At 42.0% G+C, this 13,002-nt stretch overlaps 1 protein-coding gene across 1 annotated transcript in view; it reads left to right on the top strand.

Annotated features, from left to right (window-relative positions):
* Spon1 (spondin 1) overlaps positions 1 to 13,002 on the top strand; it is a 292,692-nt gene that overhangs the window by 74,177 nt on the left and 205,513 nt on the right. Inside the window, exon 3 of the mRNA XM_052761491.1 lies at positions 5,336 to 5,469. Coding sequence (XP_052617451.1) covers positions 5,336 to 5,469 — 134 coding nt within the window. The remainder of the gene's footprint in view (positions 1 to 5,335; positions 5,470 to 13,002) is intronic.

Below are 13,002 nucleotides of genomic sequence, written 5' to 3'. Positions count from 1 at the left end.
TTTATGTGGTACATTTGCCAAGCTAGAGCACACCCAAAGCCCCAAAACAAGCTTTCACTAATTTAAAAGAACAAGCATCACACGATGCACATTCTTAGTCTACACAAGAATTAAGCAGGAAGTCAATAACAGAAAGTTTGAAAATTCTAAAACACTTGGAGAGTAAATAGCCCATTTCTAAGAAGAACTTTAAATACTTCAAATAAATGAACAGGAAAACACAGCTTACCGAAATATGTGTGATGTTATAAAAACAGTGCTTGGAGGGAAATTTATAGCATTGAATGATCTTTTTCAATAAAGATCTAAAATTCAATGGTCTGAGGTTTTACCTTAAGAAACTAGAAATATTATAGTAAATTAAATCTAGAATATTCTCAAAAACAAAAAGTAATTTTTTTAAAGTAGTAGAAATCAATGAAATTGAAAATATGGAATCAGTAGAGAAAGCTAACAAGGCCAAAATCTGGTGGTTCCTTTTTAAAGATTAATGAATTGAATAGCCTTCAGCCAGTCTGAGAAAGAAAAGACACCCATTACTGAAGTAGAAACGAAAGAATGGACATCACTACATATCCAAGGGTTACAAGTATTTTAAATAAATAATGTGAACAACTCTTATGACCACAAATTTTATAACCTAGATTGAAACCGTCCAATTCCTTAAAAATCATAATCTTCCAAAAGTCTTATCAGAAGAATAGACCTATGTCTATTAAAGAGATCAAATCAATAATTAATAACCTCTTAAACAGAAAACACCAAGCCTAGACACAGTCACTGGTGAATACTTTCAAAAGATTTAGGAAGAAGTTACACCAAATTTATAGGCTCTTTCAGATGATAGGAGCAGCGGGGACACCTCCTAACTCGATCTATTATGAAACTGTTACTTTATTAACAAAACCAAAGATATTACACAAAAGAAAACTACAGATCAATAGCTCTTGGGAACATAGATTTAAAACTCTTAACAGAAAAGCAGTTAACAGTTACCAGAATAGAAAGCTAGAGCTACAGATGCAGTCGTGGCATCCTGGAGGTAACCAACAGCTGTCTTATTGGACGTAAGGCCCATTCAGTAGGAGGGAATTCCTGTCTGGAGCCATAAAACTGGCTAACTACCCATGGCTGGTGAGGTCATGGACCTACTATTCTCACTTTCCTAAAACAGTGTAATTCCTAGCAGCATTCTAAATCCTTATACCCACAGATAAGTGCAGCTCTCAGCCCTCATCAAGGAAGCTTCTTTTTGCAGCAGAGGGAGACCATTACAGAAGTTTACAACTGGTCAAAATACAGAGAACGACTGATCATGAGTTACTCGACTCTAGTTGATGCATCCATAACACAACCCCTGTATACAAGGCTCAGGGAAGATCATGGGAGAGGGGCAGAAAGAGTGTAAGAACCAAGAATCAGGATGTCTGCAGAGAGATGCTGTCTCCTATATATAACAAAGAAGCTGCACCCGTTTCAACAATGATTGCCTGAAGAAGACCTGGGTAATGATTTGCCAACATGGATGGGGAATTCACAAGGCCCCACCCCTAAATGAATAACTGAAGGCAATTAATGGCTGCTGAGAGAGGGGGACTCTCCAGGGACAAGTTCCCTGATAGGTTACCCATTTGCAAGTGGCCAGCCCTAAACACATATACATATAAACAATACTAGATAGACTAGGTGATTGTGTTTATGTATACCTGTGTACATATAAAAACAGTAATAACCGAAGAATTAATTTGAAAGAGAGTTGGGAGGAGAAATTGGAGGAGTTGAAGGGGGAAGATGGGAAGTGGAAATAATATAATTCTTATATATGAAATTCTCAAAAAATAAATTTAAAAAATTCAACAAAATATAAAATTTAATCCAGAAGTTTATTTAAAAAAAGAATTTTGCAATATGATATTTTCTTCAGGAGTTATGCTGACTAGTTTTATGTCAATTTGACACAAGTTATAGTCATCTGAAAGGAAGGACCCTTAACTGAGAAAATGCCAGTGTAGGGTCTGGCTGTAGGCAAGCCTGTAGGACATTTTCTTAATTAGTGGTTGATGTAGGAGGGCCCAGCCCATTGTGGGTGGTGCCATCTTTGGGCTGGTGGTCCTGGGTTTTTTAAAAAAGCAGGCTGAGAAAGCTATAATGAGCAAACCAGTAAACAGCCCCCTCCATGGCCTCTACATCAGCTCCTGCCTCCAGGTTCCTGCCCTGCTTGAGTTCCTGTTTTGACTTCCTTCAGTGATGAACAGTGATATGCAAGTGTAAGCCAAATAAACCCTTCACTCCTCAATTTGCTTGTGGTCATGGTGTTTCATCACAGCAGTAGAAATCCTAACCAAGATAGAAATTGGTAGCAAGAATGTGAGGTATTGCTGTGACAGACCTGACTGTGTGTTTTTAGGAGGATTGTGGAAGGACTTTAGAACTTTGGCCTGGAAAAGCCATTGAGTGCTCAAACCTTGGTGAGCTGTTCTGTGGAAGCTTGGAAGATAAGAATATTGAAAGCACCAGCACAGTGGTGGTGGCTCGCTTTTAATCCCAGCACTCGGGAGGCAGAGGCAGGCGGATCTCTGTGAGTTCGAGGCTAGCCTGGTCTACAAATCGAGTTCCAGGACAGCCAAAGCTGTTACACAAAGAAAACTTGTCTCAAAAAAAAACCACCAACAACAAACAAAGAGAATGTTGAGAGCAGTGCAGACGATGGAGGCCCGGCTTGTGAAGTTTCCGAGGCAAGTTTGAAAATCCCTTAATGACTCTGTCGGTACAGTTTGCTGTTTTGAGTTAAGAATCTGTGGTTCTGATTATCTGGGACTGAATCAACTGTGATTAAGAGATGGGCCTCATCGAGGTGAAGTCCTCTGGGAAATGTTTCCTCAGGGTCAACGCACTAAAACTGTTCTAGAGGCAGCCAAGTTTGTACCTACTGCTAGCAGCTGAACTTGATAATGTAATAGCCGCCCAGGTGATGCTGGTTTTGAAGGCATGAGGGGGTCATGGAGAGCAACTGAGACTTGGCACCATGTGGCAGGGTTACAGAACCTAGGAGAGGCTATTGGTGAAAGGGAAGCCCAGTTGCAGCAGAAGACCTCAGCATTTTGGAGATGCTGGTACATGGGACAACCACCAAGAAGAGCAGCAGATGTGGAGTGGAACCAGCCAAGGCCTAGAAGATAAGCTGTGTGTGCTGCCCAGGGGCGGAGCCAGAGAAGTTCCAATCCCGTTAGAGGAGCCCAGAAGACCATGAGTGGATCCCAGACACTGGACGTTGAATTATTTACACAGTTGGAGTTTGGTTGTGCTTTGTTCGAATTACGACTGGGCCCTGGTTCTTCCTTTTTGAAGTAAGAAAGTATTTAGTTTATTTTTGATTTTACAGGAGCCCAAGTTGAGAGACTTTAAACGTTTAAAGGAATTTTGGAGTTTCATAAAGACTTTGGATTTTAAAAGAGAGTTTGGATATTTTAAGACACTTTGAACTTTTAAGTCTGAATTTTTAAAGGCTGTGGGACTTTTAAAAGTTGCACTATTTTATATTGTGATGTTAATATTAATGTGTAGTCTTGTGGATGAACAAGAAAGGAAAAGTTATGGCTTACCACTGATACGTTTGTGTGTCAAGCTGACAAGGGGTCAGTTGTGCTGGCTAATGTTATGTCAGCTTGACACAAGTTACTGTCATCTGAGAAGAGAGTACTTGAACTGAGAAAATGCCTCTCTAAAATCTGGCTGTAGGCAGGCCTATAGAACATTTTCATAATTTGTGATTAATGGGGAGGAGGACCCAGTCTATTATGAGTGGTGCCACCCCTAGGCTGGTGGTCCTGGGTTCTATAAGAACACAGGCTGAGCAAGCTAGAAAGCAACATCCCTCCATGGCCTCTGCATCAGACTCTAGGTTTCTGCCCTGTTTGAATTCCTGTCCTGAATTTCTTCAGTGATGGACTATTGTCTTAATTCAGGTTTCTATTGCTGTGAAGAGACACCATGACCACAGCAACTTTTATAAAGGAAAACATTTAATTGGGAGTAGCTTACAGTTTCAGAGGTTTAGTTCACTATTATTATGGTGGGAAGCATGGTGGCATGCAGGCAGACATGGTGTTGGAGTAGGAGCTGAGGGTTCTACATCTTGACCTGTAGGCAGCAGAAGCAACTGTGTGTATCACACTGGGCATAGCTTGAGCATAGGAGACCAAGACTGCCCCACAGTGACATACTTCCCCCAACAAGGCCACACCTACTCCAACAAGGCCACACCTCCTAATTGTGCCACTCCCTATGGGCTTATGGAGGCCGATTACATTCAAACTACCACAACTAGGATATGGACGTGTGAGCCAAATAAACCTTTTCCTCCCCAACTTGCTTCTGGTCATGGTGTTTCATCACAGCAATAGTAACCCTAACTAGGCCAGTGGTTTGACACCTGATAAGTTTCCCATGCTTCAGTAAATAACTTCCCACACATACTCATGCAAGCTACTCTAATTAAATCCAGAGGACACACACACATACACCACACACCATGAAAGCGTGAGAGGTACTTGGAAAGAAGGATTTCTGTGGAAGAAGGAAGGGAGATAAGAAAGGGTAAAGGGGATTTAAAATAACTAAAAGTTATTATAAAAGCATATGAAACTGTCAAAATTAAAAATAAGACATACAGATAATAAAGACAATTGGATACAGTGGCTTTCACTAAAGATTCTTACATACTTTAATTCTGTGAGAGGGTTCTACTCACTGACACAGTCTGGAGGAATGAAAATGGCTACTATCTTGTTTGTAGTGTCCTTCAAAGTCACTGGGAGTCTACGTGGGAGAATAGCAATTAAGTAGAAGGCATAAGTAGAAGTTATTCAAGTGGGTAGTGCAAGAAGCTGGGTGACTTCTGTGTTTTGCTATGCTTCCTTCACGAGGGCTTTTAAACATTTTAATCAAGTTCTAAAGCTGTAGCTCAACAAGGTTCAGTTTGCTCCAGAGACACCCTCCTTTTTCCCCTCCTCCTCCTCCTCCCTGACCCCTCCTCCTCATTGGAAGCAGGACATGCACAGGTGGTTGGGAGCAATGAGCAGGATTATCACCTAGTGGCTGGTTCCTCTAAGTGCTGGCACAATGTCTGGGGCCAGAGAGCACAAATGTGCCAGATCTTTGTAATCACATTGTGCTGGGGCTCTCTGCCAGGCACTATTCTGGGGCCTGGGGATCAAAGGCTGCTAATGCAAAATGATGGGTCTAGAAATATAATCAAGAATCAATTCAGAATGCTCTCTCCACCCCTAGAAGGACACTGCATTTTAATGTGTTTATTTTCCTCTGGTTTGCACAGATCATAGATGAAGAAGAGACCCAGTTTATGAGTAACTGCCCCGTGGCAGTCACTGAAAGCACCCCTCGGAGGAGGACTCGGATCCAGGTGTTTTGGATAGCGCCACCCACAGGGACAGGCTGTGTGATTCTGAAGTAAGTAAGCATGAACTCTTCACCCATCTTCCTGCTATCAGAGTCTTCCTGTGTGTCTGCAGGAAGAGGTGTGGCTTCTGGGGCATCAGGCAAACATTTCTCTGGGTCTTGCATTTTCTCCATTCTAAATGCGTACAGAATCTCATGTCTCTGTCTTCATCCAGTGTGATGAGTCTTCCAGCCATTCTGTGCATTCATAGATAATGACACAAGGACTGATTATGAAAAACATAACCCAACCAGTGAGTAATATAAGCTTGACTTCTCCATTTGGAATTAACTTTTTTTTCTTGCAATTCTAAGGATCCCCATCAACTAGCATCCTTAAACTGTGCTCTGCCTGACCTGATGCCCAATTACAGCCTCCATTTGCCCAGGCTCTTTACAGACCTAACTTCCACCTTGGTTGGTAGCTGTTTCTCTAATATACACCAGGTCTTAGGTTGAATCTCTAGCACTGCACACACTGTGAACAGTACACACCTGCAATCCTAGCACTTGGAGAAGAGGCAGGAGGATCAGATGCTCAAGGTTGTCTTTGGCTACAGAGTAAGGTTTGAGGCCAGCCTGGGCTACACAGGACTGAGTCTTAAATAAAATAAAATTGCTGTCCCTCACCACTTCCCAGGCAACCTCTGGGTGAGTTACCTCAAGGAGGGCTTTCTCCAGCCAGAATCATTTCCTTTGAAAGGCAACATTGTCTCAAAGCTGTATGAACCACAAAATGATACTCTTTGAGATATAAACAGACGGGAAAGAAGACAATAATTTCTGTAGTCAAATATGTTGATTAGATGCCGTGCCCTGGATCTCCAAAAACTTACAAACCAACCAATCTGTTTATCATTTCAGCGGCATTTCCTAAACTTACTTGATTGGAACGCCCTCTTTACAAATTTTTTTCTCTTATGGCACCAGTTATTTGAAGTAGGTTTAAAGGCCCATTTCGATTGATGTGGAGAATTTTAGGATTTCAAACATACAAATGGTCATGAGTAGATGGCAGCGCTCCAGTCCAAGCATCCAAGGCATCATTTACTTTTTGGTTCAGTATGGTGGCATGTGCTTGTAATCCCAGCACTTAGAAAGGAGAGCCAGGAAAGTCAAAAGTTCAAGGTCAGCCTCAACAACATAGAGAGATCCAAGTCACCCTGGATCACATAAGACGAGAGCCCCGTCTCAAAGAATATGTGCATGATCTTTTTTTTTTTTCCCCACGGAGATTGGGGCTTGGACTGCCCCAGCCATGTCCCTGTCCTGAATCCCTCAAGGGCTTTTTTGTGACTTTGCTTCATTTGGTAAATGTGGACATGTGGACCTGCACTGTGGTTGATGCAGCCCACCTCCAAGAGCGGCTGATAACAGCCTCTCCCATGACTTCAGCTGTGCCTAGCCAATAGGAAAGAACCCCACCGAGGTCTCTGGAAACACCTGTCCCACCTCATTATTCTGACCTCCCCCTACCCACACAAAATTTCCATCTTCCTTAGTTGAACATGAGTCGAGCATCTTTCCTCTGACTTCTTGAGAAGCTTGCCTCTTAGCACTTATTTACAGTGGTGGTCTAAAAACTTAAGCTATAGGATTTTTAAAAATGGAATCTCACCTATAAATCACAATACCAAGCATGTGCTGGTTGAAATGTGGGCCTTGAGGAAATAACCAAAGACCCCTGAGAATGAAGGCAGTGTGCATCACAGCTGGCTGTGCCACTGGGGAGTCGGTTGCCGCCACTGGCTTTCAGCAGAGATTGAAAGGCAGGAGCGGGAGTGGGAAAGCCTCTGCGGTGTGTAGGGGAGGTGTGGTAGAGGTGGAGTGGAAGGCTTCATTCAGGTCCACTAACCTGGGAGGTTGTTGCCATGGGGAAGCTGGTGGCCGGCTGACTGGAAGTGAAGCATCTCGTATGGCTAGTGTAGAGGGTACATTTGGCTTCTCTAGTTGGTCCTAAATTGAGAGTAGGGGAGGTAATGGGGAAGTGACTTGGTGGTCAACAAGTAACTCCTGAGGTGCTGGCATGGAGGTAAGGTGTCAGAATCCCACGATTCTTGTCACATACAGTCTTTGCGTATATCCAGTCTCTCAGCCTGGAGACTGGGGTCTGGGATTGACATTCTAGTACCCAGATCCCTAATCTGTGGTAGCCTGGTTGCTCCACAGAGCCTGGGGCTCTAAAGAAGATAGCTTGAAAAGAGCCCACTGGGTCACAAGCCTCTCTGTTCTCGAAGCCCTCGTTGATCTAGCCCACATCCTTGGTTTTCTTTGCTTTCTTGTTTTCACAAACCAGAGCTATTTGATCTTCTGGTGGAATCCAGAAAGGCATCCTCTGTTTACCCACTGACAGTTAACATAATGTGAATGTACGTTTTTCTGTTCTAACAATGAACATATGTGGCTTGTTCATTCACTCCTTTGGCAAATGTAACTGAGCTCTTATTTGCCCACCCTTTTGGGTTATCCAGGCATTGGAGGATTTCAGCCCTGCACCATCTCACAGGTCAAATGGGGAAGGAAAAACAGACAATGTTTTCTGTGTGCCAGGAGCTCAGCTGCACAGCCAGCTACCCAGCAGGCTTGGGCTGATTGATCTGCATGGCAGACTCCCACAGGAGGAGACAGGCTCCCCAGAGCAAGGCAATATGAGAGACTTTACTCCTCTTTTCTCCTGAAGGAATTCTATCCAAGCCACAGTTCTGTGTTTAAAAACTTATAATTCTATAGGTGAGATGTGAACACAGTCACACTTGTAAACTTCCAAGCAATACAAAAAAAGAGTAAGATACAGAAAATATATATTAGAATATAGAAAGAGTGAAAAATCCTTGACATTCTCCCCGAAAATAATCCTAGCATTCCCCACGTGAAGGCAGCAATAGATGTCGATTTTGTGGGTGTGCTTTAAACTTTTATGTGTTCACTTATATTCTGAATGTTCATGGAATACACATAATGCCCTGAACTTGAATGGGTGCTCACTCAGTAGAACTTATTAGAAGCATGTCTGTATCAGAATATATATGCATATTTATAATTGGTTCTTAAGCTACTGTACGAAATCCGTGGTTTGAATATGCTAATTACTCTCCAAGAAGTTCACATGTAGATTCTCTTAAGTTCTTTTTTGTTTTCCCTGTTACAAGCAATGATCTATAACAGACATCCAAGTGCATGCCTTTTTGAGTAAATACTCAAATTTTTATCCGCAGAAGATGACAAAGCACAGAATGATAGGGAATGCACATTAATGATTTCCACAGACACCATCATATTGTCCTCAAAAATAGTGACAGACATGCTCCCTGTGGGTAAAAGAGCCTGTATCCTTACCATGTTTAGCAGTCCTTGACATTACCAATTTTGAGAGCCTTCTGTGTGAGAGTTAAAGTGATATCTCAGGTTAACTTACTTGCTACTCTTGTACTATTAATGTAGTGTCTATTCTAATTGTGTGCTGCTGGGAAGGGCTGTGCTTGTCCATTTTTTCTAATAATGTCCTTTGAAAGTGATTCTACATATTCACTTTTTATTTTAAACCATGTGTATACTTTAAAATGCTTTCCTAAAGCCAGGGTGGTGGCATATATCTGTAATCCTAGTATTTGGGAGCTGGAGGCAGAAAGAGCAGAATTCAAGGTTTTCCATGGCTTTAATTATAGCCAGCCTGGGCTACATGAGATCCTGCCTGAAAAAAAACAAGCGAATGAATGAATGAATGAATGAATACATAAACAAAATACATTTTATATAGTTTATATATAAGGAGACAGATGTTTCAAAATATATTATTTTATATTTAAATTATATGTTTATAATTTTTAATTTTCTTTTTATTTATTTTTGTGTCTTTTGTATCATGCATTCATTTCCGGTCCCTGTGTATCCACCCTCTGCCCTTGTTCACCCCTCCCCAATAAAATTTAAGAGAAAAAAGAAAAAAAAGGAAAAAATTTGTCATAGAAAAATGTAGTGTGACATAGTGAGTCACTCAGTAAACCTTTTTGTCCATATATCTTTACTTGTAAAGACTCATTGGTCTGGTTCAAGGCCTCTGGTTTCTGCTATACCATTGATGCTGGGTCCTCACTGGGACTCCTCTTGGATAATCCTGTTGTTGCCCTGTGATGTGGAGATCCTGCAGCTTTGGGTCTGCAGGACCAGACCCTTCATGTGCTCCAGCAGATCACAGATGGGGTAAATATTGAGGTGGGACAACACATAATCCTGGTTCTGGATCTGGGTAGTCAGCCCACCAGTTCTCCCTTGTCCTCACCACCAGGGTGAGCTCTCCTGCATGGCTGTGGTGAGTTCACCCTTTGCAATAAGGAGTGGGGGCGGGGCGGAGGGCGGTTCTCCTGCTTTCAACATTTATAATTTATATTTAAAGTTGGTCTTTATGCAGTCTAGGCAGTACTACTTCATTAAAGGTTTCAAATGTTGATCTCTGCTTCACTTTTAACTTTACTCATTGGTGTTTCATCATTCCAATGTTTGACGTTTGGGCATGGGGAGATGACTTAGGTGGTAAAGTCCTTACTGTGCAATTGTGAGGACTGGAGTTGGCATCATCAGCACCCACATAATTCCATGGCAGCCCTGCGATAATTCCAGTACTCTGGAGGTGTAGGCAGAGGCTCCCTGGAGAAAGCTGGGTAGTGACGCCAAGTGAATGGGTGAGACCACCAAGAGACGCTGCCTCAATAGATAAGGTTGAAAGAAACTGTGTGAGACACCCGGTGTCAGCCTCTGGCCTTCACATATACACTCACACATGTACTCATACTTGCACATACATTAGGCCCTCACATATGTGAATACTCATCTCTGTCTCTCTCTCTCTCCATACATACAAACGCCAAAAAAAGCTTGACATTTTTATTTAAAAATATGCATCTGTGCTTTCCCTTAGGAATTTAAGTTTTTTACATCTTAGTCAAAAAAATAACTTTCCTATACCCAATGTTATAAATATATTTTATATTTGTATTCTTAAAGATTTTAAAATAGGCTTAGACTTTTTGTCTTCCTAGAATTTCAGTTTGTTAATGACATGTTATCAGAAGGCCACACCAGAAAATGCATGGCCTGCTCAGCTCCAAATGAGGTACCAGAGGAAAGTTGCATGAAACCCCTCTGTGGGAAGAATGACATCAAGGGGAGCCCACACCACACAGGTCTGATAGCACAAAGGGAGTCAGGGGAGGATGAGAGGATGTTCACCCCTGAACAGGCGCTGAGGCCTTTGTTTAGAGAAGCAGCCAGCCTGAGTAACCCCACAGAGACTCCAGCCCTATTGCTTTCTCTGTTTCCAGCTGGGTTTCCCGCTTTGGCCTGACCCAGGCACAAAGGTCCTGGAGCCTGCCTGTGTAAGTGGTCCACATAGAGCATCTCTCCAAGTGAAGCCCAGGGGTGGAGAGCTGGGCAGCGACCTAGAGACAGCAGCTCAAATGGGAATCAGAAAGCAGTCTTGTTGATAAAGTAGAGTTAGCAGTCCCACGTCCATTTGTTGAATGGTGTATTCTTTTCCCAATGGCATGGATTACTACTTCATGAAAAGCAAAATCTGTACATTGTGCTCCTTAGTCCGGCTGCTCTTTTTATCTTGTCCTCCCTCCATGAATTCGGCACCGTTTTTAGCATAATTCTGTTTTGGTGATGAGTCATCGCTCATTAATCTTCTAAGCATTCCAAGAGTGCATGGTTATTCAAGCAGACTCATAATACCAGGTGAATCATACAGTAAGTGTGCTCTGCCTAATAAAACCTGATGGTGGGATTTTGAACGATGCTACACTGAATTAATCGTTTAATGTGAGGAGAGCCATCTTCCCTGCTCTGTGTTCTCCGGTCAAAACCAGAACATCTCCTAGCTTCCCCGGGTCTCTTAGCTTCCTTAAAGTCTTGTGGGTTTTCTTATTTAAACTGTGCATTCTATACAGGCTTTTCCCTCATGGACAACTTCAAGTTTTGTTGTTCTTCATAGCAGGCTTTCTTTTGGGCCACCTACCAGCTCCCAAATCATGACATGGAGACTTATTATTAATCATGAATGCTCGGCCTTAGCTTATGCTTATCCCACTAGCTTTTATAACTTAAATTAACCTGTTTCTCTTCATCTATGTTTTACCTCGGGGCTTTTTACCTTCCTTTCATTCTGCATGTCCTACTCTGTGTCTGGCTAACTGGCAGCTGCCTGACTGCCCCTGGGCATCTCCCTCTCTTTCTCTCTCATTTTCTCTCCCCTCTCATTCTCTCCTACTTATTCTCTTAGGCTGCCAGCCCCGCTTATGCCTCTACTGCCTAGCTATTGGCCATTCAGCTTTCTATTAGACCAATCAAGTGCCTTAGGCAGGCAAGGTGAAACAGCAACACATCTTTACATAATTAAACAAATGTAACACATTTTTCCATAGTTAAAGTAATATTCCACAATAGCTTTTGTGAATGGACTCTCTTATCTGGATATACATTCTGATTGCTCATTGTGCTTATTGACTGGAGTTTTCAATTTGGACAACACTGCATTCTCTCAGTAGTTCTAAAGGTTTGTTCTTGCATTCTTTGGAGATTGAGTATAATTGTTCATATCTGAAAACTATGATAATGAATATTTAGACCTTTTGTTTCTTTTATGTTTTGATTTTAATAAGAATACTTTAAAGTATTTTATTTGGTTAAAAAAACCTTCAAATTGATGTCATCAATAAAGTATAGGAAGACAATTTGTCTGACTGGGCCAGTTTCCTTCCTTTTCATGTTGAAGGCAGCGTCTACAAGACCAATCAGCCAGTGCACCTGCCAGATACCAAAACTGTATACCAGAAACTGAGAAAAACTCAGCTTAGAATGTAAATAATGATCCCAACTTTCAAAACACTTTTAGTCTAGTTGTGGTAGAAATAAAAATATGCATGCAAAAATTAGCAACCCCAAGACAAAACCAGGGACAAACTCAGCATGGTTAGAATTTAGAGAGAAGATGGGTGAGGAATGGAATAACGGGAGCTTCTTGGAAATGTCAGCATTTATATCTTGGTGGCAATGATGAGTCTGGGGTAAATGGAGGGGAAGAGGTCACTCCAGGTGAAAAGAGTGTCAGAGTCAAATCTCATTGAGGACTTGGAGATGCATGCAACTCTGAGACAGTTAACAGACAGGCTCGTCAGGAGATCTCTGGGGGCCAAAATCCATTAACACATCAGAGATGTCATCCAATGTCAGCATGAAGAGACTCAACCTGATTCAAGAGCATCAAGGGAACGATTAGTGGTTATTAAACAGTGAGGTTGTACAGTGGGAAGTTTTATTAAAGCTAACAAGGATGTTTAAGATCTAGCGACAGAGTGCTGGACAGACAAAAAGGAAATGCGATAATAACAATGAAAGATTCTGTTGGGGATGTGGCTCAGTTGGAAGGGTGCTTGTTCAACAGGCATGAAGCCCTAGATTCTATCCCCAGCCCTTAATAAAACAGCTTTAGCGATCCTTGTCTATATCCCAGTAGTCAGGAGATGAAGAGTGGAGTTCAAGGTCATTTTC

This window comes from Peromyscus californicus, unplaced genomic scaffold (genome assembly GCF_007827085.1).
Source record: "Peromyscus californicus insignis strain IS unplaced genomic scaffold, ASM782708v3 Scaffold_4__1_contigs__length_199733344, whole genome shotgun sequence".
Classification (NCBI taxonomy): Eukaryota; Metazoa; Chordata; class Mammalia; order Rodentia; family Cricetidae; genus Peromyscus; species Peromyscus californicus.
This window is presented reverse-complemented; position numbering and strand designations above follow the sequence as displayed.